Here is a 23006-nt window from a genome sequence, read left to right on the forward strand (position 1 = left end):
AGACCAGTATGAGCTCGAAAGGCTCTACCACAGGTCGGGCATAAATTGTCCATATGAACATTTGGAGTAGAGATGCCTCTCTGTATAAAGAACAGAAAGAGAGAACTTTATATGAAACCATAAGTCTGCGTACGGCTTGGGGTTTCACAGTATGAATCTAAAGTAACGAATTTAACGCGGTAATTCCAGAATTGTCCTTCTTGTCTGTATTTCTTTTTAAAGTCTTTTTTCCCACATTTTAAGATATTTTCTTGATTCTTCTTTTTTTCCTTTTGGGGGAATCACTATCACTAGGCTCCTCTCTTCCGTAATTCCCCCCAAAATTTATATATATTCACACACGTGTGTATGTGTATACATATACATACATAACCCTCCCTTGTTAAAAATAAGTATAACCAAGCAAAACATATTCACATATTAGCTGTGTCTCCTCATGCACCAGGTAGGCCATCCCCTCTCTGTCAAGAGTTGGGCACGTGTGATTCATTATCACATATATTCCGGAGTCATGGTTATCCTTTGAATTGATCAGAGTTCATAAGCCTTTCAAGGGTCTATTCATTAATAATGTCTTACTATATAAATTTTTCTCATGGTTCTGCCCATATCCCTCTGCATGAGATCTTCCCAAGTTTCTCTGAAACTGTTGCTTTCATAATTTCTTAAGTCATATAACAGACCATTACCTTCATATATTATAATTTGTTCTGTCCTGAATAGATTATAGCCATGTCCCTTTTTTTATGTTCTTTACTATAACAAAAAGTTCTGTTGAAAATTTTTTTTAGGATATTGCTCCTTTTCCTCTTTCTTTTGCATCTTGGGGATATATGTCTGTTAGTGGTACCCCCGGATCAAAGGGTACACATAGTTTAGTGACTTGTTAGGCTAAGTTCCAAACTGCTTTCCAGAATGACCAAGCTAATTTACTGCTCCATCAATAGTGCCTTAATGTACCTGATCTCCCACAGCCCTCCATCAATTGCCATTTCCCATTTTTTTTGTCATTTCTTTCAAGGACAAAGGATGTGAGGGAATGGTAGAAGCATCACCAATTTCAGGTTGTAACTTATGGTCATATGACTGGGAAAGTATGAAGATAAAAGCCATGTGTTATTATTTTAATTGGGACCCATGGCATTAAGACTGAAAAACTGCTACCAGATAGACTAGCATTTCCATAAAAGGCAAGGGAATTGACCTCCGAGATTTAATTGGTCCAAGGAATTAAGGCTTAAATTGTTGACATAGCTTTCTGGTTGCTTACGGCTTAAAAGTATAGCTTATAGATTAGTAGGTGCTCCTTAGTTAAGCTTGTTGGATAGAGCACCACTGTTGGCAACTGTTTAGTTGAAAGGAGTTACACCCAACTGAATCAACACCAGATCTTTGCAGAATATCCTATTCATACCGCTGTTAAGTAAACTTTTTTTTTTTATTAACCCTTATATGGTCTGTGGGTGTCTCCTTTTATTCTATTTTTAAATCTAAAGCACCAACTAAAGTCACAAGTTAGGCCTGCTCAAAAACATTTTTCGTAACTAGTAGGATTGGATTGGAATGACATTATGGCTAATAAATACAGGTAAAGGTATATAGAGGAAGAGGAACCTGGGTAATAGCATGGGTTAACAAGGGAGCTTTATACCCCATTATTGTCATACTTGTGACCAAATGCAGCCAAGTCTTAATGAGAGGAAGAGGCCTCTCACTAACACAGTGGGATTCTGTTTGGTGTCAAAGCAAGGATGAACACACTGCCATGGGTCACGGTACTTGGCTATTGCTGATGATCCATAAAAGGCTGGATCACCAGGAAGAAGAAATTATGTTGAACCTTTATCAGATCAGGGCTATAGAGGAGAATGAGAATCAGAGTGACAATTGAGAACCCATCCGTATCCTTGGGCTTGCCCTACTACTACCTCCTGGGGAAGACTTCCTCCACTTGGGAAACTGGAGGCCATGCCTTTACCATATAGACACTTCAGAGTTTTTAGAATAAGTTTAAATAATGACTGATTCATCATTGAAAACAGTGGTTGAGGAAGATGTAGCTTGGCAATCTCACAAAAGACTTACAAAGTGAATTAAGTCAGTTAGAGGTGTTTTGCCCTTTTTGAGTGGTTAACATGAGGGATTGCAATAGGTTTGGTGGTTTGGCTCTATGAACAGTACTTTGCTACACTAGCTCCCCTCATAACAACTCTGTGACTAATGAGGAAGGTGATTGTCACCTTGCAGCTTATAAAGAGGATTATAGGAAACTCAGCCAAGTTGTCATGTGGATTACTACAGCTTCACCTGATCTCATCAATGTGATCAGCCAGACTTAGTGATACCTTGACCTGCAGGCGTCACAACGGTACCTAGCAGTTCAGGTAGCATTGCAGGTTCCAGGAAGATGGGCAGCAAAATAGACAACAGTGCAGGCCACAGAGTGGATAACAGCACAGGAAGTGATGGGGGCACCAAAAACTACTCAAGCAAGTCATTCATAGCTCTTCACTTACTGCAGTAGAACTGACAAAGCTACTCTTTGTTGTTGCCTCCAGTTAAGTGTCCATAACTACATTCTACCCAAGAAGGAAGGAAATGAAAAAATGACCCTGGGCTAACAGTGGAATGAAGTCTTAAAGCAGCAGTTTCATCATCATTTCTTTGACCCCTCAATTTGGGTTCCTACCTCCCACCTTGGGTGCCATTGATAGATCTCTGCAACCCTAGAGAGCGAAAGCATTCTCTGATCTGGTGTTTGTTGGACACGGCCTCCCGCAAGACATACTGACAAAGATGGGCCACGTTAAGATAATGTCTTGGATCACATACTCTGAGCCTTCTCTATTCCATCCTGTTCTGGGTTTTGCCCAAGACCACAAGGTCCCTGTCTTCTCAGAAGACTCCAGGTATTCTTTGGGAAATTGCTCATGTACTCCTTAATTGACAGGTTTCCTTTACCTCTAATTGCTTAGATAACTTGTTCCTAGGGAGGGTGTGGAGAATGCAGTAGGAGAGGCTTTGGGGAGATACCTTGTTTTCTAGCCTCACAGGGAAGATAAAACTGTTTATTTGGAGGTAAGGGGGTCCCTTAAATGACTTGGTGGCAGTCCTGAGTTACTAGGTATAGGTGAGGAAGTAATTTCACTGAGTCCTGTGGAAGAAAGATTCAGATCCTCAGCAAAAGTCTCTGATGGGCTACAGATACCTACCCTGCTAGGGCATCCCAGGAGGTCAAGGTTCTCTCTGGTGAGCACTGAATAGGTGATGGTGTAGAGTAAACCTCAGTATTAACTCAGGTTTTTTAAGTGGTGGAAGACACTTGGGTCTTTGTCACCAGTGGATGGGATGTGTTAGGAGCAAAATCTTTTCTTTTTTATTTTTTACTGGTATATACTAATCTTGTTGGTAACCATGATGGCAAGATTGGAAGGTCTCTACCACATAGGCTGCTTTTCCCCTAAAAAGTCAAAGAAACCATTCTTGAGACCTAATTCATTCATGGAACTAAGGCTCTAACTGTTGAGAAAGCTTCCCAGTCACATAAGACAGGGCTTCTTAAACTATTTCCGATTAGCATTGCATGGCCTGAGGATATGCACAGGGCAAAGTCTGCAGGCTTTGTGTTTAGGACCAAGACTGCAGTGAAGTTTCTTGAGGCAACATGGGCAATCACTGCCAGAAACACTTCAGATTCATTATGCATTTGATTTTTAATTAATTTTTCGTCGTTGCATATTCAGAAACCTTTTACTGTTGCCAAATTTTTCATGGCCCACAGTTTAAGAAGTGCTGACTTAAGGCATTAAAAACCCAAGGCATGAGTAGTTGGAGCTCCTCATGGTTGACTATTGTCCTATTGCTTTGCTAGCTAACACATCCTTTTGACTGGCAGATATGAAATCAAAGTTATACCCGGCTGAATCAACACTGTAGATTTCCTGAATATCCTTTTTAGGCTATCGGCAGCCAAACTTTACTTAAATGCTATATGGTCTACTACTGTTTCATTCCCTCTGGTACCAAGTCTGATCACTGGGCTATTCTGAGATGGGGAAGATGAGAACTAAGGTGGGCACTGAGTTGTTTTAATTTACATTTCTCTTCTGGACACTTGGTAGTGTACAATGGATAGAGTGCTGGATCTGGAGTGAGGAACAGCTAAGCATACTTACTAGTTGTGTGACCCTGGGCAATTCACTTGACCTCTGTTTGCCTCAGTTTTCCTCACCTGTAAAACGGGATAATAATTAGCGCCTACCTCCCTGGGTTGTTTTGAAAAATGTAGAGCACTTAAGACAGTGCTAGCACATAGTAGGTACTATATAAAAATGTTATTATTGTTGTTGATGTGGAACATTTTTATATGGTTGCTTCATTTGAAAACTGCCTGTTCATGTACTTTGAACATTCATCTACTGGAGAGGAAAAGCTCTTGTTCTTGAGCATTTGCATGGATTCCTGATATATCTTGTATAATAGACTCTTCTCAGAAAAGTTTGCTGGAATGATTTTGACCCCCAGCTCACTGCTTCCCTTCTGAATTTAACTGCATTGGTTTTGTTTATGTAAAACATTTTATGTATGAAAAATTGTCCGTTTTATCTCCTGTGAGCCTCGCTATCTTGTGTTTGGTCAAGGAATCTTACCTTATCTGCACATGTGAAAAGTAGCTCCTTCCCTGTTCCTCTGATTTCTTCATGATGTGACCTCTTAGATCTGGATTGTGGATCCTTTGGAGTTTATTGTATTAAATGGTGTGAGCTGTTCTAAACCTGCACTGCTTTGCAGTTAGTTTCCCCAGTAGTTTGTATCAAATATCGAGTCCTTCTCCTTAATAGTTGATGTCCTTGGTTGTTTTGCACTCAATGTAGTTATGTTTGAGTGCTCCTGGGACTTGTTTATCTAATCTGTTCCATTAATGTTCTTGTCTATTTTTAACTAGTACCAAATAGTTTTAGATGAGTACTACTTTGTTATGGGAGAGCGAAGAGGGGAGTAGGAATCAGGAAAGGCCTCATGTGGTACATAAGCTTTATTTCAAAGGGCACCTGGGTTTCCCAGTGGTAGAGGTGAGGGGGAAGTACACTACAAGAATGAGGCCCAGCCACTATGAAGGTTGAGAAACCTATGATAGTATGTTATGTGTATGTCTGTGAAACAGCACTACTAGATTGCAAAATGTGAGGGGAATACAGAAGACTGGAAAGATAGGAAGGGGATAGGTTGCAAAGAGATGTAAATGTCAGAATAGTTCGTGTTTTATCTTTGAGTATTGGAGCAAGTATTGGAGTTTTTTGTTGAGAAGTGGGGTGACATGGTCAGATGTGACTTGCCCAGAGTCGCAGAAGTAGTACTTAATAAGCATTTAATAAATGTTTGTTGAATGAAATTTAGACCCTCTTCAATATGATTGCACTTTATATGTTTGCAACTATAGATTATAATGTTGCCCAAGGCTTCTCCAAGCTAAGCATATCAGGTTCATCGGATTAATTCTCATATTTTTCTGGTCTCTGTTCCCCTTACCATCTTAGTATCCCTTCTCTGGATATGTTTTAGATTATCAGTGTGTTTCTTAAAATATCACATCTAGAGTTAAACATAACATTCCAGATACTGTCTGACCTTGGCATAGGACTACTATAGAGCCACTCACTGGAGCTGAAGGCTCTCGTTGTGAGTTACTACATTTGGCATCAATATCCTTTCCTAAACTCAGCATCTGTACTCACAAAGGAGAGAAAGGATGAAATTCATGCATAAAATTTATATGTCCCAAAAAGATTGACTAAAGAGTGTTTCATTAAGCAGTGAGAGAGATATATATTGGGAGAAGAAAGGGAGAAATGGAATGGGGCAAATTATCTCTCATAAAAGAGGCAAGCAAATGACTTTTCAGTGGAGGGAAAAAGTGGGGAGGTGAGAGAAAAAACATGAAGCTTACTCTCATCACATTCGACTAAAGGAAGGAATAAAATGCACACTCATTTTGGTATGAAACCCTATCTTACAATATAGGAAAGTGGAGGAGAAGGGGATAAGCAGGGTGGGGGAGATGATGGAAGGGAGGGCAATGAGAGGAGGGAGCAGTTAGAAGTCAACACTTGGGGAGGGAAGGATCAAAAGAAAGAATAGAAGAAATGGGGGGCAGGATAGGATGGAGGGAAACATAGTTAGTCTTATACAAAACGACTATTATGGAAGTCATTTGCAAAACTTCACAGATATGGCCTATATTGAATTGCTTGCCTTCCCAAAGGGAATGGGTGGAGAGGGAGGAATGAAGAGAAGTTGAAACTCAAAGTTTTAGGAACAACTGTTGAGTATTGTTCTTGCAACTAGGAAATAAGAAATACAGGTAATGGAGTATAGAAAGTTATCTTGCCCTACAGGACAAAAGAGAAGATGGGGATAAGAGAAGGGAGGGATGTTAGAAGGGAGGGCAGATTGGTAATAGGGGTAATTAGAATGCTCTGCATTTTGGGGCGGGGGAGGGGAGAAATGGGGAGAAAATTTGGAACCCCAAATTTTGTGAAAATGAATGTTGAAAACTTAAATAAATAAAATTTTTTAAAAAAGAGTATTTCATACAGCTAACAGGCTTCAGGAAAATTGGAGCTGGGAATGGGATGCTGTGAACCTCCCAATCTGTGTCTATATTGGAGTAGTGGCATGGCAGTTCCAAAGTGGCTTCTTAGCTTTCCCTTTTTGTACAGGAAAAGTTCTATCTCTGACACGTTAGAGGTGATCCCTTCTTTTGAGGGGTTGCCAGCATGGTGATTAATGGGGAACAAGATCTTATCAATTATCTTTACTTTCATAAATACACTTTGGGATCTTAGTAATTTCTTAAGGGGATACAAATGTTTATGTAAAACATTTTATGTATGAAAAATTGTCCGTTTTATCTCCTGTGAACCTTGCTCTCTTGTGTGTGTTTGGCCAAGGAATCTTACCTTATCTACACATGTGAAAAGTAGCTCCTTCCCTGTTCCTCTTAGATCTGGAATTATTGTACTAAATGGTGTGAGCTTTTATTCTAAACCTGATTTATGGACAGATTTCCAATTTACTCAACATTAACTAACATGAGAGAAGTGGTACCCTATATATGATATAAAGGGCTATAGGACTATTAAGATCCATATAGTCACATTTATGAAGCTCTAATTGGGGAAATGGGTACATTTTCTTAGTTAGTTTCAGGAATGAAGGGAGAATATAGCAAGAAATCATTTAAAAAACTACATAGCTATACAGGACACTAGACACTAGCCCTTGAATATGGGCCTAAATCTTTCCAGGGAGGAATAAACTTCTAGATCTTAACATGGAGAGGAAGGCTTTAATTATTAGTGGACAAATATACATATCTGTCAAGCAATAGAAATTGCATTTCCCAGAGGAAGGATTGCGCTTGCAGTTACAAGATTCTAAGAAGCTACCATCTCTTTACACCCAGCGTAAGAAAGGTCATAGAAATCATAAAACAGATATTATGAAAGGCTGTAGATACAGTAGTCATTGTTTAAAGGGTCCCACAGCAAGTATTACTTGATTATTATCTTCCTTGCTTTTTTTACACCAAATTTTGAAGATTACGTTATAACAAAGTGCTACATTCAAATATGAGTTTAAATATTATGCAGTGTGGCTGTAGCTAGGCACTATGTATCTTTCCATGTAACATAGGATTCTGTTTGCTTTTTTGGTTGGCATTTTTGTCTCTGCTTGAGTTTAACCACTAAAATTTCCATGTCTTTTTCCATAGGAACTGTTGTCTAGTCATGACTTTCCTATCATATACTTTTGTAGAGTATAGACCTTCAGTTTAGTTATATTTAATTTTTACTTGATTCAGTCCATAATACTAGCCTATCGAGATCAAGTGGATTGGTTATTCCTACCTCTACCCCTGCCTTACCCCAGATCATGTCATCACATTTTGAAAAGCATGCTACTTATATCTTTATCCAGGTAATTGGTAAAAATGCCAAGAAAATGGGACCAAGAATACATCCTTGGGATACTCCATTAAAGACTTCCCTTTATCAGCTAGTAACTATCAACCTAGTAATGGTTTTTCTTTGGTTTCCATCATTTTATCAGTTTGAAATTCATCTTACTGAGCTATTATGCATCTTGTATGCAAGGGTAGCATCCGGAACTTTATAATGTGCTATCCACCTCCATGTAGAGAGAGCTGATGGACTCTGAGTGCAGATTGAAGCATTTTTTTTTCTATTTTTCTTGTGTGCCCCCCACCACAACATGGCTAATGTGGAAATAGGCTTTGCGTAACTTCATATGCGTAATTGGTATCATATTTCTTGCCTTCTCAATTTTTGAGGGAGAGAGAATTTGGAACTGAAAAATTAAAAAAAAGAAACAATTAGAAATTTTATTATGCTTTACTGAAATACAGTTATGTTGTATCTGTAGTATTTCTAGGATCTTCTAGTCAAGCTAATAAAAACAAAAACAAAAACCCAAACAAACAAGGTTAATCTAGAATGATTATTTTTCGTGCTTCTTTCGTGAGGTTGATTAGTGTACTGTTTTTATACTGCCGTAATTTCTTGATGTAGCCTGACCCCTTTGAAACTTTCTAACAAAAAACATAGTTTGAACAAAGCCGCTTTAAAAATGAGCCAGTATAGCCAACATTCCGTTTCCTTAATTCCCCAGCTTCTCTTCCAGGAACAGGAAAGTCTGTCATCATCTGTTCCTTGGGATCAATATTGATCATTGTAGTTAATCTGAGCTTGTCTTTCAGTGTTGTTTTCATTTGCATTATTGTCATCATGTATGTTACCTTAGTTCTGTTTGCTTCATTTGACACCAGTCCATCCAAGTGTTCCCATATCTCTCTGAGTTTTCACAGTCATCCTTTCTTAGTGTATATGATTAGTTATATACCACAATTTATTTATCTATTAGTCAATTAGAGCTCTGTGCTTCTAGTTTTTGGGTCATATGTCAATATGATCAATAAGTCAGTGAGACCTATTCTTTTCTTAAGGCTTCATTAATACTTTTAATATTTCTGTTCTTTCCTACTAACTGCTTTCTACAAGTAAGATCCCTTCCCTCTTTGTAACAAAGTACAGTTAAGAAAAACAGGTTAGCACATGGAACATATTTGGTACATGCCTCATTCATTATCTCTAGTTTGCTGTTTTCTCTACCAAGAAGAGAGAGATCTATCTTTTCATCACCCCTCTAGAGTAAAAATTGATTGTTGCATCAATCTTAGTCCTTGTAGAGTAAAAATTGGTTGTTGCATCGATCTTAGTCCTTGTTTACTTTACATTATCATGGTTGTTTTTATATTTTTTTTTGTTTTTATATTGGTTGTTTTTATATGATTTTCTTGGTTTTGGTATTTGGTATGGGGGGAGCATGCTTTTTATTCTGGCTTTAAGCTAATCGCTTAACATTTTAAGTGTTTTTAGAAAATCAACTTATTTTTTTATAGCAGTCAACTTTTATCTTATACTACCTTCAGAATTGAATGCTTCATAGATTAATTGGGGAGGGGAGTAACTGTTCTAAAACACTCGATTATTTTTGTACTTCTAGAAATGAAATTCATCTTGTAAGGGTTCCAGACAGACCTCTTTTATTCTAATTTTTGCGCTTGAGCAGCTTGTGTTATAGAAAAGCTCTACATTTAAATCTGATTTTAAGTATTATACTGTATGGGTGTATCTTTGTCCTCATAGAAGTAACAAACTGAATTTTAAAATTATGCCATGTCCTGCAAGAACCAGTATTTCTAGCATGGAGTAATTTTAGTCCCCTAACAGAAGACATACAAAAAAATTAATTTCTAAAAGAATATAATTTTTAAAATAGTCCCAGAGGATATTTATGCATTAGATAGGGATTTGTAGTATATGTCCACCTCTTTGAGATCCTTGATTTGATAAAATTGAATTAATTTGAATTGAAACACTAAAAATCACACAATTTCAGATTTAGAAGGAACACCAGAACTTGTAATTAAATAAAAATTTCTTCTATAACATATCCAGCATAATGGTACGTTAACTTTTGTTGAAGACCTCCAGTGACGGGAAACCTTTCCTCTCTCTCCTAAGACAGACCATTTCCCTCTTTCAAAGCTCCAGTTATAAGTCGGGTTTCCAGCTTGTACCCATTGCCTCTAGCTTTGTATTTTGGGGCTCAGGAGAACAAGTGTAATTAATTCCTCAACACTTGACAGCCCTTCAAATATTCCACAATAGTTATAATATTCCCTACCCTCCATCTCCAGGTTTACCAATCATATTTCTTCAGTGGATTTTCCTTGTCATCTCAAAGCCATTTTACCTTATCAATGACTTTCCTGAACTATGGTGCCCAGAACTAAAGGTGATACTCCAGCATGGTTTGACTAAAGAAGACATGTAGTTGGCAATATCACATTCATAGCTTTAAACACAATGTTCCATCACCATCCACCCTGCCCACATACACACCTTTCCTTTTGTGTGCTTTTTGGATTTTTCCATTTTAAAAAATTGATTCATGTTTTACGTGCCATCTCCCAATGTTTACCATAGTCTATAGTCTAAGTGAAATAATATGCCTTTGTGATGAGTAAATAATTACTTCAAAGAGAAATCTCAGGGGAACAGGTAAAACTTGTATACACAAAGATATAGACATGACAGTTTAAGTAGCAGGAATATGGAAACATCTCCCAAAACTCACCTTTTAAATCCAGAAAATATGGTTTGCCTTATTTATCAACAGGATTCATGAATATTATTATTGATGCAGGGGAAAGACAACTGTATTTGCTTTCTGTGAATGGTTTAGCAGCTGCACATAGCATGAAACCTAAGAAACTGAAACACCATGAAAGTATACTTGGAGAATACATTGGCAAGGCAAGAGAATTTTTCCAGAGAAAATGAAGATGAACTTAGTAAGCGAAAACAGACTTTTTGAAAAACCATGTCTGGGAAGTCACAAGGGTGGCTTGCAATTGTGTAAAGTTGCTTATGGAATTACTAAATGTAAAAAGCCTTCCCTCTTCAGTGTTCATCCATCTGGAAAATTCCCCCGTATGTTTAAATTCTTGCCATGTCTGACTTTGAGTTTTCTGGGGTAGGAGGGGGAAAAAATGTCATGGAACTATTTACCTTGAATTAAACAATGGAGACCAGTTAGATTTAGGAACTTTTTAGCAGCCCAGAGAAGGAAAATGAGTGTGAGAGCATGGAATTGATCTCACTCATCTCCTGTTTGAGCTCCATACTGTGGTATCCAATCTACGGAAATGTTGAACTGGCTGCCTTCTGTGGCCTCACAAATCAGTGTTGCCTTATCACTCCACAATTGGCCTTAGAGCTTATGTGGAGACCTTCATGAAGCTACTGTTGTCTGAGGGTGTTAAGTTCTTTGTTTTTAAAATCAGTTTCTTTAAAATAAATAGGCCTCATGCTATCCTTTCTTAGATCACTCTAGAGAAGGGACTTGGTATATTTTTTTAATTTTAAAGAATATCTAGTGCCACCTATAGCAATTGCTGTGAATGGTTCCATTTGCTGGTAATAGGATGAGTAGGACAATTGTCCATATATGTGAAGATCTTTGAGATCAATTGAGACACCAAATTTTATTTTGCATGGTAAGTGGATGGAGTATAGAGGTTGACTTAAAGGTGCTCATTTGCATATATGTACAATAAGCCCTTGAAAATAGTTGTTTCAAGTTAGAGAAATAGGGGGAAAGAAGGTGTCTGGGGTAAACAGCTTTGATTTTCTCAGTAGAGAGTAAGGCAAGGGGCTGTACTGAGACTGGGCTAGAGCAGGTTGGGGGGGCAGTAAGGAGGGAAGGGAAGGCAAGGCTTGAAATAGCCACTGTGGTGAGAAAGAAAATTAACTGGAGAGAGCAAGCAGATTGCCTTGCTGCAGTGAGGACCCAGTTGAGATAACGTAAATTGGTAATGATTTTGTTCAGTGGCATTCAGCAGTAGATGAGTAGGAGCAGAGGAGGCAGGTGATGGAAGTGATTTAGGGTTCGGGTTTGATAAGACAAGAGCTGAGATAGGACGAGGAGACAAGGAATTTGAGACAGAGGATAGTGTGGTACTGAATTGGCTAACTGTGGAGTCAAAATTAGGAGGGGAGAAAAATGAAGCCAAGACATCTGGTTCCTGTATTACTACCTGCCTGCTCAACTGAGCAGCTGAGCTGAGGTTTCAACTCCTCAGCCATTTTTGTTTTATTCTCCCTAATGCAGAGATCTTTCTTCTTGGTTGGGGAAATGGGAAGCAAATTTAGAATCGGGCATTTCTGCTTTTCTCTATCATTATTTGTTTCCCTCTCTCAAGCAACTGTCCTGTCTCATCTCTTATTTTATTTTTTCCCCCAATAGTTTTTTAACTTTATTTTTTTAATTTTTGAAATTTCAATCTCAAGTCTAAATTCTCTCGCTTCTTCTACCTCCCACCTCAATATAGTGTTTTTTTAACTCAACAACATATTTTTGTTATTTTTAACTTTCATCCTGAGCTTTTCATTCCTATTCTTATAGGACCATGGTGTGCTTTGGCATTCATCCCCCATCACACTACCTTACTTCCCTCTTCTGTCCATTTAAAAAAAAAATCTTGACTCACATGATAAGCATTCATTAAATGTTAGTTGATTGACTGAATAGTGATTTGAACATTAAAGATCATACTGTGAAATAATTAGAAGGGAAGCTATTTTTTATAGCTAGGAGTAGGAGATGAATTCTTAACCAAACAAGGGAGAGAAGCAATTAGCAACATTTAATTACATGAAACAAAGACTTTTACACAGCAGAATTGTTGTATGTGGGGCAAGAAGGGATCAACTGGGAAACGTTTGTATCAATACCTATGATATGAGTTTCGTTGATAATTTATTAGCAAAAGTACAAGGGGTGCAGTGGATAGAGTATTGGATCTGGAGTCTGGAAGATTCATCTTTCTGAGCTCAAATCCAGCCTCAGACACAATGGCTGTGTGACCTTAGGCTGGTCACTTAACCTTTGTTTGCCTTCGTTTCTGAAACATCTTTAAAATGGAGATAATATAACAGCACCTGCCTCCCAGAATTGTAGGGAGGATCAATCAATATAATATTTGTGAAGTACTTAGTTAGCATAGTGCTTTCTATATAAATGTTAGCTATTATTATTACTGTTGTTAAATATATAAGCCCTAAGGCTATTCCTCAGTAGATAAGCTGTTACAGAATTTGAACAGTTACCAAAAGAAAAATTTCAAACTGCTGACAGCCACCTGAAAGATTGTTCCCAATAGCGATGTGCCATAGTGGATAGAGTCCTGGACCTGGAGCCAGAAGACCCGTTATGTGACCTATGCAAGTCACCTCTCAGTCTGCTTCTTTTTCTGTAAAATGGGGATAATAAAAGCTCCTACTTGGCTCAGAGAGTCGTTCTAACATCACATGAAGCAGTGTACCCAAAGCTTTGTGAACCACAAAGTGCTATGTACATTTTTAAGTTAGAGAATGCTCCACATCACTAGTAATATGAGAAATGCACATCCCACAGCCTTCAGGTTTTGTTTCACTTCATGTCGACCAGGTTGGCAAGGAAGACAAGAGGGGAAATTTTGTTTTTCTTTGCAGTTTTGTTGTTATTGTATTAAATTGTTCTCTTACTTCACTCTGCATCAGTTCATGCGGGTTCTTCTAGGTTTGTCTGAAGCTTTTCCTTTCATCATTTCTTATGGTGCAGTAATAGTACTTCATTACAATTACATTTCGTAATCTGTTTAGCCATTCCACGCTAGGTGGGCACCCTCTTAGTTGTCCATTTTTTTGCCGCTATAAAAAGAGCTGCTATAAATATATTTGCACAGAAGGGCCCTTTTCCTCATTCTTTCTTTTTAGGGTGTATAGCTAGTAAGTTGTATTTTTGGATCAAAGGGGATGTACAGTTTAAAGATTTGAAGGGTTTAGTTCCAAATTGTTTTCCAGAATAGCTGGACTAAACAATGGCCCTCACTACAATGCGTTGATGTGTCTATTTTTCTGCTACCCTTTCATCATTCCCCATCTCTCCACCGTCTATTTTTGATCACTCTTGCCAATCTGAAGTCCATGAGTGCCTTTTTACTTGCAAATATCTTAAGGCAAGAAAAGATGTATAGAAAGCAATAATAAGTCTTCGCAGTTTAGGCCATTAATTAAGTCAGTTTGAGATCTGTATATCTGGCCTTTTCTTTTTTGGGAAGAAAAATATTCTGAGTTCTGCAGGTATTTGATTATCCATATTTTGATGTTTTAGAGATAGGATTTTGCAATTTTGTTGACTTTTTTTTCCCTTCCCTCTCTTTCTTATAGGTAATTTTGGTGCCTCTTTCCAGTGCCAGTCAATACATCATGATCACATCTGTAATGAGGACAGTGACAAGGTGAGGTCTCTGTTAATGTTTGCTTGGATGAAATGCATGATGCCCTTGTTTCTGTTTTATTCATATATATATATATATGTAAAACTGAGTGGTAAACATATGCCTAAGGAATGAAATTGAAGGGATGAAGAAAAAAATACTGGCATGCTTATTTAGCCCATTTCCTATTTGTCAGCTACTCCAGAAAATCTGATTTGAATTCTTAAGGGATAAATAGAGTTCCTTATGTGTTTTCATACTTCTTGCCTTCATCACTGTGTTCTGTTATATAATGTCCTAAGGGAACTACTTTAGAATTAGTTTGATGTAGGGTTGTTTTTCATAGTAACAATATTTGCTCTCCCAGTATTGAAAACTGTTTCTGAAATCTGTCATTACATAATTTGAGACATCCTTTAGGGTTTACTTTTTGTAATTTAAATTTTTTTATTTTTTTATTATGAAGTCATACATCAAAAAGTATGAACATTTCTGTGTACAAAGAAAAACAGGAAAAAGGTTTATATTGTAAACCTATGATCTTTTATTAGATACAGTTTGTGTGTGTTTTTATTAAACATTAAAATTATATTATTGTATACAAAACTTCCCCACTTCTCTGTGCCCCCTCTTCTGAACTTTCTTCTCTTCAGGGTATTTTAAAACATTTAGTTAACGTTCTTTTTAAAAAAAATTTTCATATCATTATCACTATCTATCCACTCATTCCAAAGCTCTTCTAATGTATAAATATTCTTATATGTAATAAATATGCCTAGTGATGCAAAACAATTCACATATGGGCCATGTCTAAAACTGTACCTCCAGTCCATTGCCTCCTATCTAAGAGCTATCAGTATTCTGGAGTTGGGATTGGTGTTTTCACTGATTAGATTGCTTAATTCTTTCTAAGTTCTTTTCCTTTTACAGTGTTGTAATCACTCTGAATCAGTTCATATAAGTTTTCCTAACTTTCTCCAAATCTATCCTACTCCTTTCATCATTTCTCACATAATTTGTTAAGCTCTTTTCCAGTTAATGGAAACTTGGCTTCCAGTTCTTTGCCACTACAAAAAGAGCTCCTACAAATGTTTTAGTGCAAATGGAAGGAAGGAAGAAAAAAAGGAAAGAGATAAACAAGTATTTATTAAGTGTTCATCCTGTGTGCCACGCACGCTTTTTACACTTATCACATTTGTTCCTTGCAGCAATCCTGGGAAGTAGGTAATTATCCCGTTTTACGGTTGAGGAAACTGAGAGAAAAGTTAAGTGACTTCCTCAAGGTTACACAGATAATATGAGCTTGAGACGACTTGACTCCAGACACAGTTCTGTATCCGCTGTACCACTTAGCTACCTCTGTCTTTGATTTTTTAGGTATATGGTATTGTATTTTTAGGTATATAATATTTTACAGTATTTATATTTTAGGTATGTAGTATAGTATATAGCCTAGTAGTGTTTTCATTGAATCAAAAGGTAGACACATTTTAATGGGAATAGTTAAAGATCATTCTCCTGAATAGTTGAACTAATTCAGTCTCACCAATAGTGGATTAATTAGTATGCTTGCTGTCCCACACTTACTGTAGCAATTGCCATTTTCTTTTTTTTCCTTCATTCTCTTTTCAACTTGACATGTGATATAGAACCTCAGAATTGTTTTAATGTGTATTTTCTTATTACTAGTGATTTGGAGCATATTTTAATATAATAATAGAAATTAACATTTATACAGTGTACTTAAATTTGTAAAGTGCTTTGCATGTGTATATTATCTTATTTGATATGATACATGTGGCCATTGATTTTGTTTGTGAAAGGTTTTATGTATTCAGAATTGTCTGTTTTGTCCCTTGTGATCTGTATCCCTAATTTAATCAAGAATTTGTCCTTTATCTATAAATGTTCAGTGGGTAGAATGTCAGACTTTGAGTCAGAAAGACTCATCTTCTTGAGTTCAAATCTGGCCTCAGACACTTACTGGCTGTGTGACCCTGGGCAAGTCACACAACCCTGCTTGCCTCAGTTTTTTCAGCTGGAAAATGAGCTGAAGAAGGAAATGGTAAACCACTTCAGTATCTTTGCCAAGAAAACCCCAAATGGGGTCACAGAGAGTCAGTCAGCAACTGAATGAGATAGTTATTAAAAGGTATCTCCCTCCTTTCTCTTCTCATTTGTTTATGAGAGGAGAGTATCTTTTATGTTTAGATCATGTTTCCATCTGGTGATGGATATGGTACATAGTATGAGCTATTAATTAATCTAAACCTAATTTCTGCTGGACTGCTTTCCAGATTTTCTAGCAGTTTTTAATCAAATAAGTCCAATGCTGATAGTTAAGATACTTGTGTTTATTGAACACTGGTACTCTGACCGATTGCCTCTGGATCTTATTTACCTAATATGTTCTACTAATTAACTTTTCAATTTTTTAAAAACCAATACCAAATAGTTTTGGTAATTACTGCTTTGTAGTATAGTCAGGCATCTGGTACTGTTAGGCCTCATTGGATCCAATTTTTCTCCCTTATTTCCTTTGATATTCTTGACCTTTTACTCTTCTAGATGAATTTGTTATTATTTCATCTGGTTCTATAAAGTAACACTTTGGAAATTGGATTTATGTAGTATTAAATCTATAAATTAATTTAAGAAGTATTGTCATTTTTATTATGTTAATCCAGCCCATTCTTGAGCAATTAACCTCTCCAGTTATTTAAGTCTTCATTTCTTTCTATAAATAAGTATTTTGCATGTGAATTCACATTATTTCCTTGTGTGTCTTGGTAAGTATAGTTATTTTAAATATAATTGCTTTCTCTCTCTCTTCCTGTTATATCTGTTTTGAAATATACAGAAAGGTGAATGATTTTCGTGAGATTATTTTAAGTACTGCTGCTTTTCTGAAGTTTTTAGTTAATTTTGTTTTTGTTTTGTTTTTTTACCTGTGCTTATTTCCTCAGTTTCCTTGTTGGCATTACTGCTATAGCTAGCATTCCAAGAACAATATCAAATAGCACCAAGGACAGTGGCCATCTTTGCTTTATTCCTCATTTTACTGGAAAGGCCCCAAGGGTTGTTCCATTTTGGGTAAATAAAAGAGTGTTTTAGATAGTCTTTGTTTTAGTTAGATACTGTTATCCATATTAAGTTTTATTCAATACTTCATTGATTTTTTTTTTTTGCTTTCAGTTTTATTTGTTTCTTTAATTCTAGAATTTCCATTTGTGTGATAAGTTGGAGTTTTTCAATATTTGCTTTTCTATTTTTTTAAAGTTGCATGCCCACTTTATTGATTTTTTTCCTTTCTCATATTGATGAAGATGTTTATAGATAGTTTGGATACAATATAGATGTTTAGATAAAATTTATTGATTATAATTTTATTTCATTGTGGTCAATGAGATGTGTTTAACATTTCCCTCTTCATTTGTTTGAATTTTTATGTGATAATACATGTAAGCTATTTTTGTAAACTTTCTATGCACACCTTAGAAACATATATACTCTTGATTCTCATTTAATAATGGCCAGTGTTTACATAACTAGCTTTCAGAAATGTTTTACAGATCCTTAATTTCTATTCTTTATCTTTCTGTTTATATTTTCTAGACCTTTAATGGGTCACTACCATGGTGCTGCCATCTATTGTAGTTTTGCCACAACATTGTGTCATCCAAATTTCAATGCAGGAAAAAACCCACAAATTTATAATAGTGATGTCCCTAAAGATGTCATTTTTAAAAAAAATTTTACATTTTTTTGAAATGATGCAAATTTCAAAAAAAAAAAAAACCAAACCATTAAAGGATTAAAGAAAGTAGATTTCCAGAGGGTCTCTGAATAATTTTATTTTAAAGGGGGCAATAAGCCAAATAGGTTTGGGAACCTCTGCTTAAGGGGGCAAGAACAGTTTGATTTTCTTTCATTTTAGGTACTTAGATGCTAGGGACCATTTGGTACATCCAAGATAAGTTATATCATTATCAATTATTTCATTATTGGTACAGTAAGCACAATGTATTTTTTCCTGCTTATCTCTTCACCATCTTCTTGTCATTGTTATTTACTTTCCTTGGAATCATTATGACTATTCCTGCTTTTTTGCATTTGCTTGAGGTATAATAAATTCTGCTTCATCCTCTCATTTCTCCTCTATATGAATCTATGTTTCAAGTGAGTTTCTTTTATAAGGGATTTATTTTTGGATTCTGTTTTCTACTCCATCCTACTACTCTTCTCTTTTTTATTTAATGAGTAATTTCATCTAATTTATATTCACTGTTATGGTGTTGGTTGTCAGTTGGCTGATAAACATTTATTAGACACCTGCTATGTGCTGGACACTGTGTTAAGAGATACAAAATGACAAAAGACAGTCCCTGCCTTCAAGGAGCTCACAATCTAAAGAGGGAGACAACACGCAAACAAACATGTGCCAAGAAGCTCTATTCATGATAAATAGGAGATAATTAACAGAGGAGAAGCACTAGAATTAAAAGGGATTGAGAAAGGTTGTAGAAGATGGGATTTTAGCTGTGACTTAGAGGAAACCAAGTAGATAAGGAGGAAGAACACATGGAATGTCTTCTGAATGGAACAGCTAGGCTTGAAGAGTAAGTCCATGGCAGGAAACAAAGTGTAAGAAAGCTGTGGAAAGGTGGGAGGGGGTTAGGTTAGGAAAGACTTTGAATGCCAAACAGGCATTTTGTATCTCCTCCTAGAGGCAATAGGAAGACACTGGAGTATTGAGCAGAGGAGTGACCTGAGCTTTAGGGACATCACTTTTGCAGTTAAATAGAGGATGGAATGGAATGGAGAGAGAATTGAGGCAGGCTGACACATCAGTGGGTTGTTGCAATAGTCCAGGCATGAGGTGATAAGGGCCTCTGCCAGGGAGATGACAGGGTCAGGGGAGAGAAGGGAAGATGGTATTGTCCTTTACAGTAATATGGAAGGTAGGAGGTGGAGAGAGTTGTATAGGTTCCCAAAGTGGGCAATATCGCCCCCTGGGGGGCACTGGAATGATGTGGGGGTGGTAGCCTCAGATGCAATTGGGGAGTGTTGAATAAAAATAAGGGAGCAGTGGAAGCATAAGGAAAGAAAAAATAAGAAAATTTTGAAAAACAATTGGTACATTTTTCATCTGTTGCATAACAGTTAAAGTAATAGTGATTACATTATTTTCCAAATAAACACACAAAATGCAAGTTATTACCCATCAGTGGTCAAGTTCACAGAGACAACTTAATAAGCAAGTGCTGGCAGACGAGCCTGTAGTACATTGTCAGCAAGTCCAGCATGCATCAGCAGGAACATGTGCATGTAATGACTTGTTCACAGTATAATACCGTATGGTTATATGGCACAACATTGTGTCATCCAAATTTCAATGCAGGAGAAACCCCACAGATTTATAGTAAATTACTAAATTTAAGATATTATTTTTTAAAAAAAATTTTACATTTTTTTTGAAATAATGCAAATTAAAAAAAAACCATTAAAGGATTAAAGAAAGGGTCTCTGAATAATTTTATTTTAAAGGAGGTCAGTAGGCCAAATAAATTTGGGAACCTCTGCTTAAGGGGGAAAGAGCATAAGTCCTGTTTGGGAAGTAATGAGTTTAAGATGTTGTATTTTTTCTGTCATATCTCTCTTATAATTTTTCCTTTTCTTTTTCCTTCCCTATCCCCTTTATAAGGAAGAATAAGGTAGGGAAAGAAAGACTGGGATCTGTAGTAGTAATCTGTTACTGAAGTGGTCTGATTTCATTCCTCTGCTCGTCTTTTCTTTCCTCAGCTCAGATCCTAATCACTGGTTTTTGACATTTTATTTTTATCCTTTTTAGCCCCCTCAGAATTTACCTTCTTGATTATCTTAGAACTTGCAATGAGAACAAAAAAGGAAAATGAGCTAGTAGCAAGTAGAGAGAAAACTGATCATCCCACCTAGACTTCACCAAAAGATGGTCTACTCTTAAAGCTTGTAACACATGAGGACCCATATTTAAGGTTTTGTTGTTCTTTTAAAAATATTATCACAGGATTTTCTCGCAATATCTACCTGTTGTAATTTACAGAATTATATATAGATGCAAAGTGACTGACATCACTTCTGATGTTTAATGATGTTCATTTGTTTATTTTATGGTTTTATTTGACATCAACTTTAATTGTTTATTAATGCATATGCTGCTTGTTTAATGATCAATTTAACATCATTGGTTTCTCAGATGTAATTTTTATAATGTCCTCAAGAAAATGGAAAATTGACATTTAATACGTATGGTATTGTAATTGTTTTTGAACTGGAAACTCATATGAGTCACCTGTTTTATAAGTGGACCCAGAGAATAAAAATGAGAATATAATGAGCATACTGAAATGGGGAAAAAAGAATTTGAATATTGAAAATTAATTCATAGTAAGGTCAGGGCTAGGGAGACCAATCAACATTTAATTAATAACCTGGTCGGTTGGGATCATGAAGCTGACTGTAGGACATTACAGTTGGAAAATGACTTTCCACATCCCCTTCTGAAGAAGAGTTGACGCCTTAATTAGAAAAGGAAGGCCTGATGGCAAATTAAGGAAAGTTCTTAATAACTTATCTATATGTGCTGTGAGAAGAGCTGAAGTTAGATCTCCTTCCACATACCAAGAGAACTCCCCTGTGGGTGAAGTTACTCCCAGAGTTGAGCAGGCAAGCAATGCCTGTGAGCAAGGCTGAAAGGAGGTATATATCATTACAGAAGGACATTCAAGGCAGGAAATTTTTCTGGTAAAATACCATGTCCTTCCAGGGAACAAACACAGGAAGTTTAGGTCAACAAGGTGACAGAATTACTTTGGACTTGACAGGCATCTCAGCAAAGATAAATATCTTATTGACTTCCCTCAGAAGATCAGCTTTTGCACTTGCACAAAGACTTAGGGAAGAAAACAGCTTATCCTCACTTGGCAGATCTGCTTGCAAAAGTTAGAGAGATATTTTGGTGTCTGAGTTGCCAAGACAAGCTTATGATTCCTTTATTAAGGCTATCACTTAGTAGAAAGGAGAAATGCCTACTGGTTTTGTAGGGCATGTGAATGCTGAATTAAGGAGACTATTAAAGAGGAGAGCAGGAATGCTGGAGAAAGCGGAGGAGGTTAGCCTGGAACCAATGGGTGATGACTTGAGAGACAGCTGAGAGAAAGAAAAAATTACGGCCAGTTTTTTATCTGTACTCACCTTCATAGTTTCAAAAAAACCTACAGACAAAAGTATGCGAATGGGTTGGGAACACAAAACTGCGTGAGGGTACTTTCTGTGAGAAGACTCAACCTCACCTCGCCCTAGTGCATCCTTTCCTGTGATGGGCTACTTACAAGCTAGGTGGTGCAGTGGATAGAGCACCAGTGCAGGAGTCAGGAGGACCTGACTTCAAATCTCACCTCAGACACTTGACACTCACTAGCTGTGTGACCTTGGGCAAGTCACTTAACCCCAACTGCCTCATCCTGGGTCATCTCCAGTCATCCTGATGAATATCTGGCCACTGGATTCAGATGGCTCTGGAGGAGAAGTGAGGCTGGTGACCTGCACAGCCCTCCCTCACTCAAAACAAAGTCAAGTACAAGTCATGTCATTATTTCTCTGATGGCATGGTCTTATTTGGCAACGAAGGACGAACACACACACACACTTACAAGTACATAAGAAGAAAGTTGCACTGATAATATTGATTCTAATACAAAAGTTTACAGAGTTGTAATATGGCACTGTAAGGGGGAAAAAAATCATTGTATTAGTGAAGACAAAAGACAAAGTCTTAACATCTTAGGCAAAATTACCACAAAATAAAAGAAACTGTTATTTTGTTTACAATTGTGGTCTAGATCAGCACAAATGGAGGATACATCTGAAAGAGAACTGCAGAATTGGCATGTAATAAACCTAATTCTAAGGAATGAGTATTTGGTAAATAATTTTTTTAAAAAAGGATGATCAAGGCAAAAGGAAAGGGACAAATATTTGATGGGATAAGTGAAATGATAATTTTTGTTAATACTTATTTTAAAAATAGAACATTAAATATCATGCAAAATAAATGAAAACAAAGATGTACCTTTGAATTTATCTGTTGTATGGATGAATAATGAATGAATAAATTTCTTATTAACAAAAAAAAAGAATTATTATTTGGATATGAAGATGGGGTCAAGGATGGAGCTCATCTCAGACCCCCAAAATAGCAAGAACAGCCTTATCAGTCAGATCACAGAAGTTTTTGATAAAAATATGACCGTCATGATACGAGCAGAGAAGAATAATTATGTTTCATTTTAAAAATGTGGACTAGAAGGCCATAAATAGGACAAGTACCCTTGGGAGAAGAATTATCACTTGTTTTAGAGGAAGCAGATATCCACTGCTGAGAAACCCCCAAGCTTTTTTTTAATCAAGGATTGAAAAAAAGATGATAAAGTTTTATTAAAAATTTTTTGTGTTTAAAGAATATTAAGGAGACTTGATAACCAGATAGAAAAACTTAAGTGTGAGATATCTCAACTGAAAAAGAAATTGAAAAGTGAGGTAAAACAAAAGTCTACATTTA

The 23006-nt window shown here is 36.6% G+C and overlaps 1 protein-coding gene across 1 annotated transcript in view; it reads left to right on the forward strand.

Moving 5' to 3' along the window:
- The window catches only part of LOC140532127 (uncharacterized), a 109222-nt gene extending 86641 nt beyond the window's left edge, over positions 1 to 22581 (forward strand). The window contains exons 3-4 of the mRNA XM_072650664.1: positions 14358 to 14428; positions 17374 to 22581. Of these exons, the coding sequence (XP_072506765.1) occupies positions 14358 to 14428; positions 17374 to 17403 (101 nt within the window). The 3' untranslated portion in view covers positions 17404 to 22581. The remainder of the gene's footprint in view (positions 1 to 14357; positions 14429 to 17373) is intronic.
- Positions 22582 to 23006: the final 425 nt, after the last annotated feature.

This window comes from Notamacropus eugenii, chromosome 3 (genome assembly GCF_028372415.1).
Source record: "Notamacropus eugenii isolate mMacEug1 chromosome 3, mMacEug1.pri_v2, whole genome shotgun sequence".
Lineage (NCBI taxonomy): Eukaryota > Metazoa > Chordata > Mammalia > Diprotodontia > Macropodidae > Notamacropus > Notamacropus eugenii.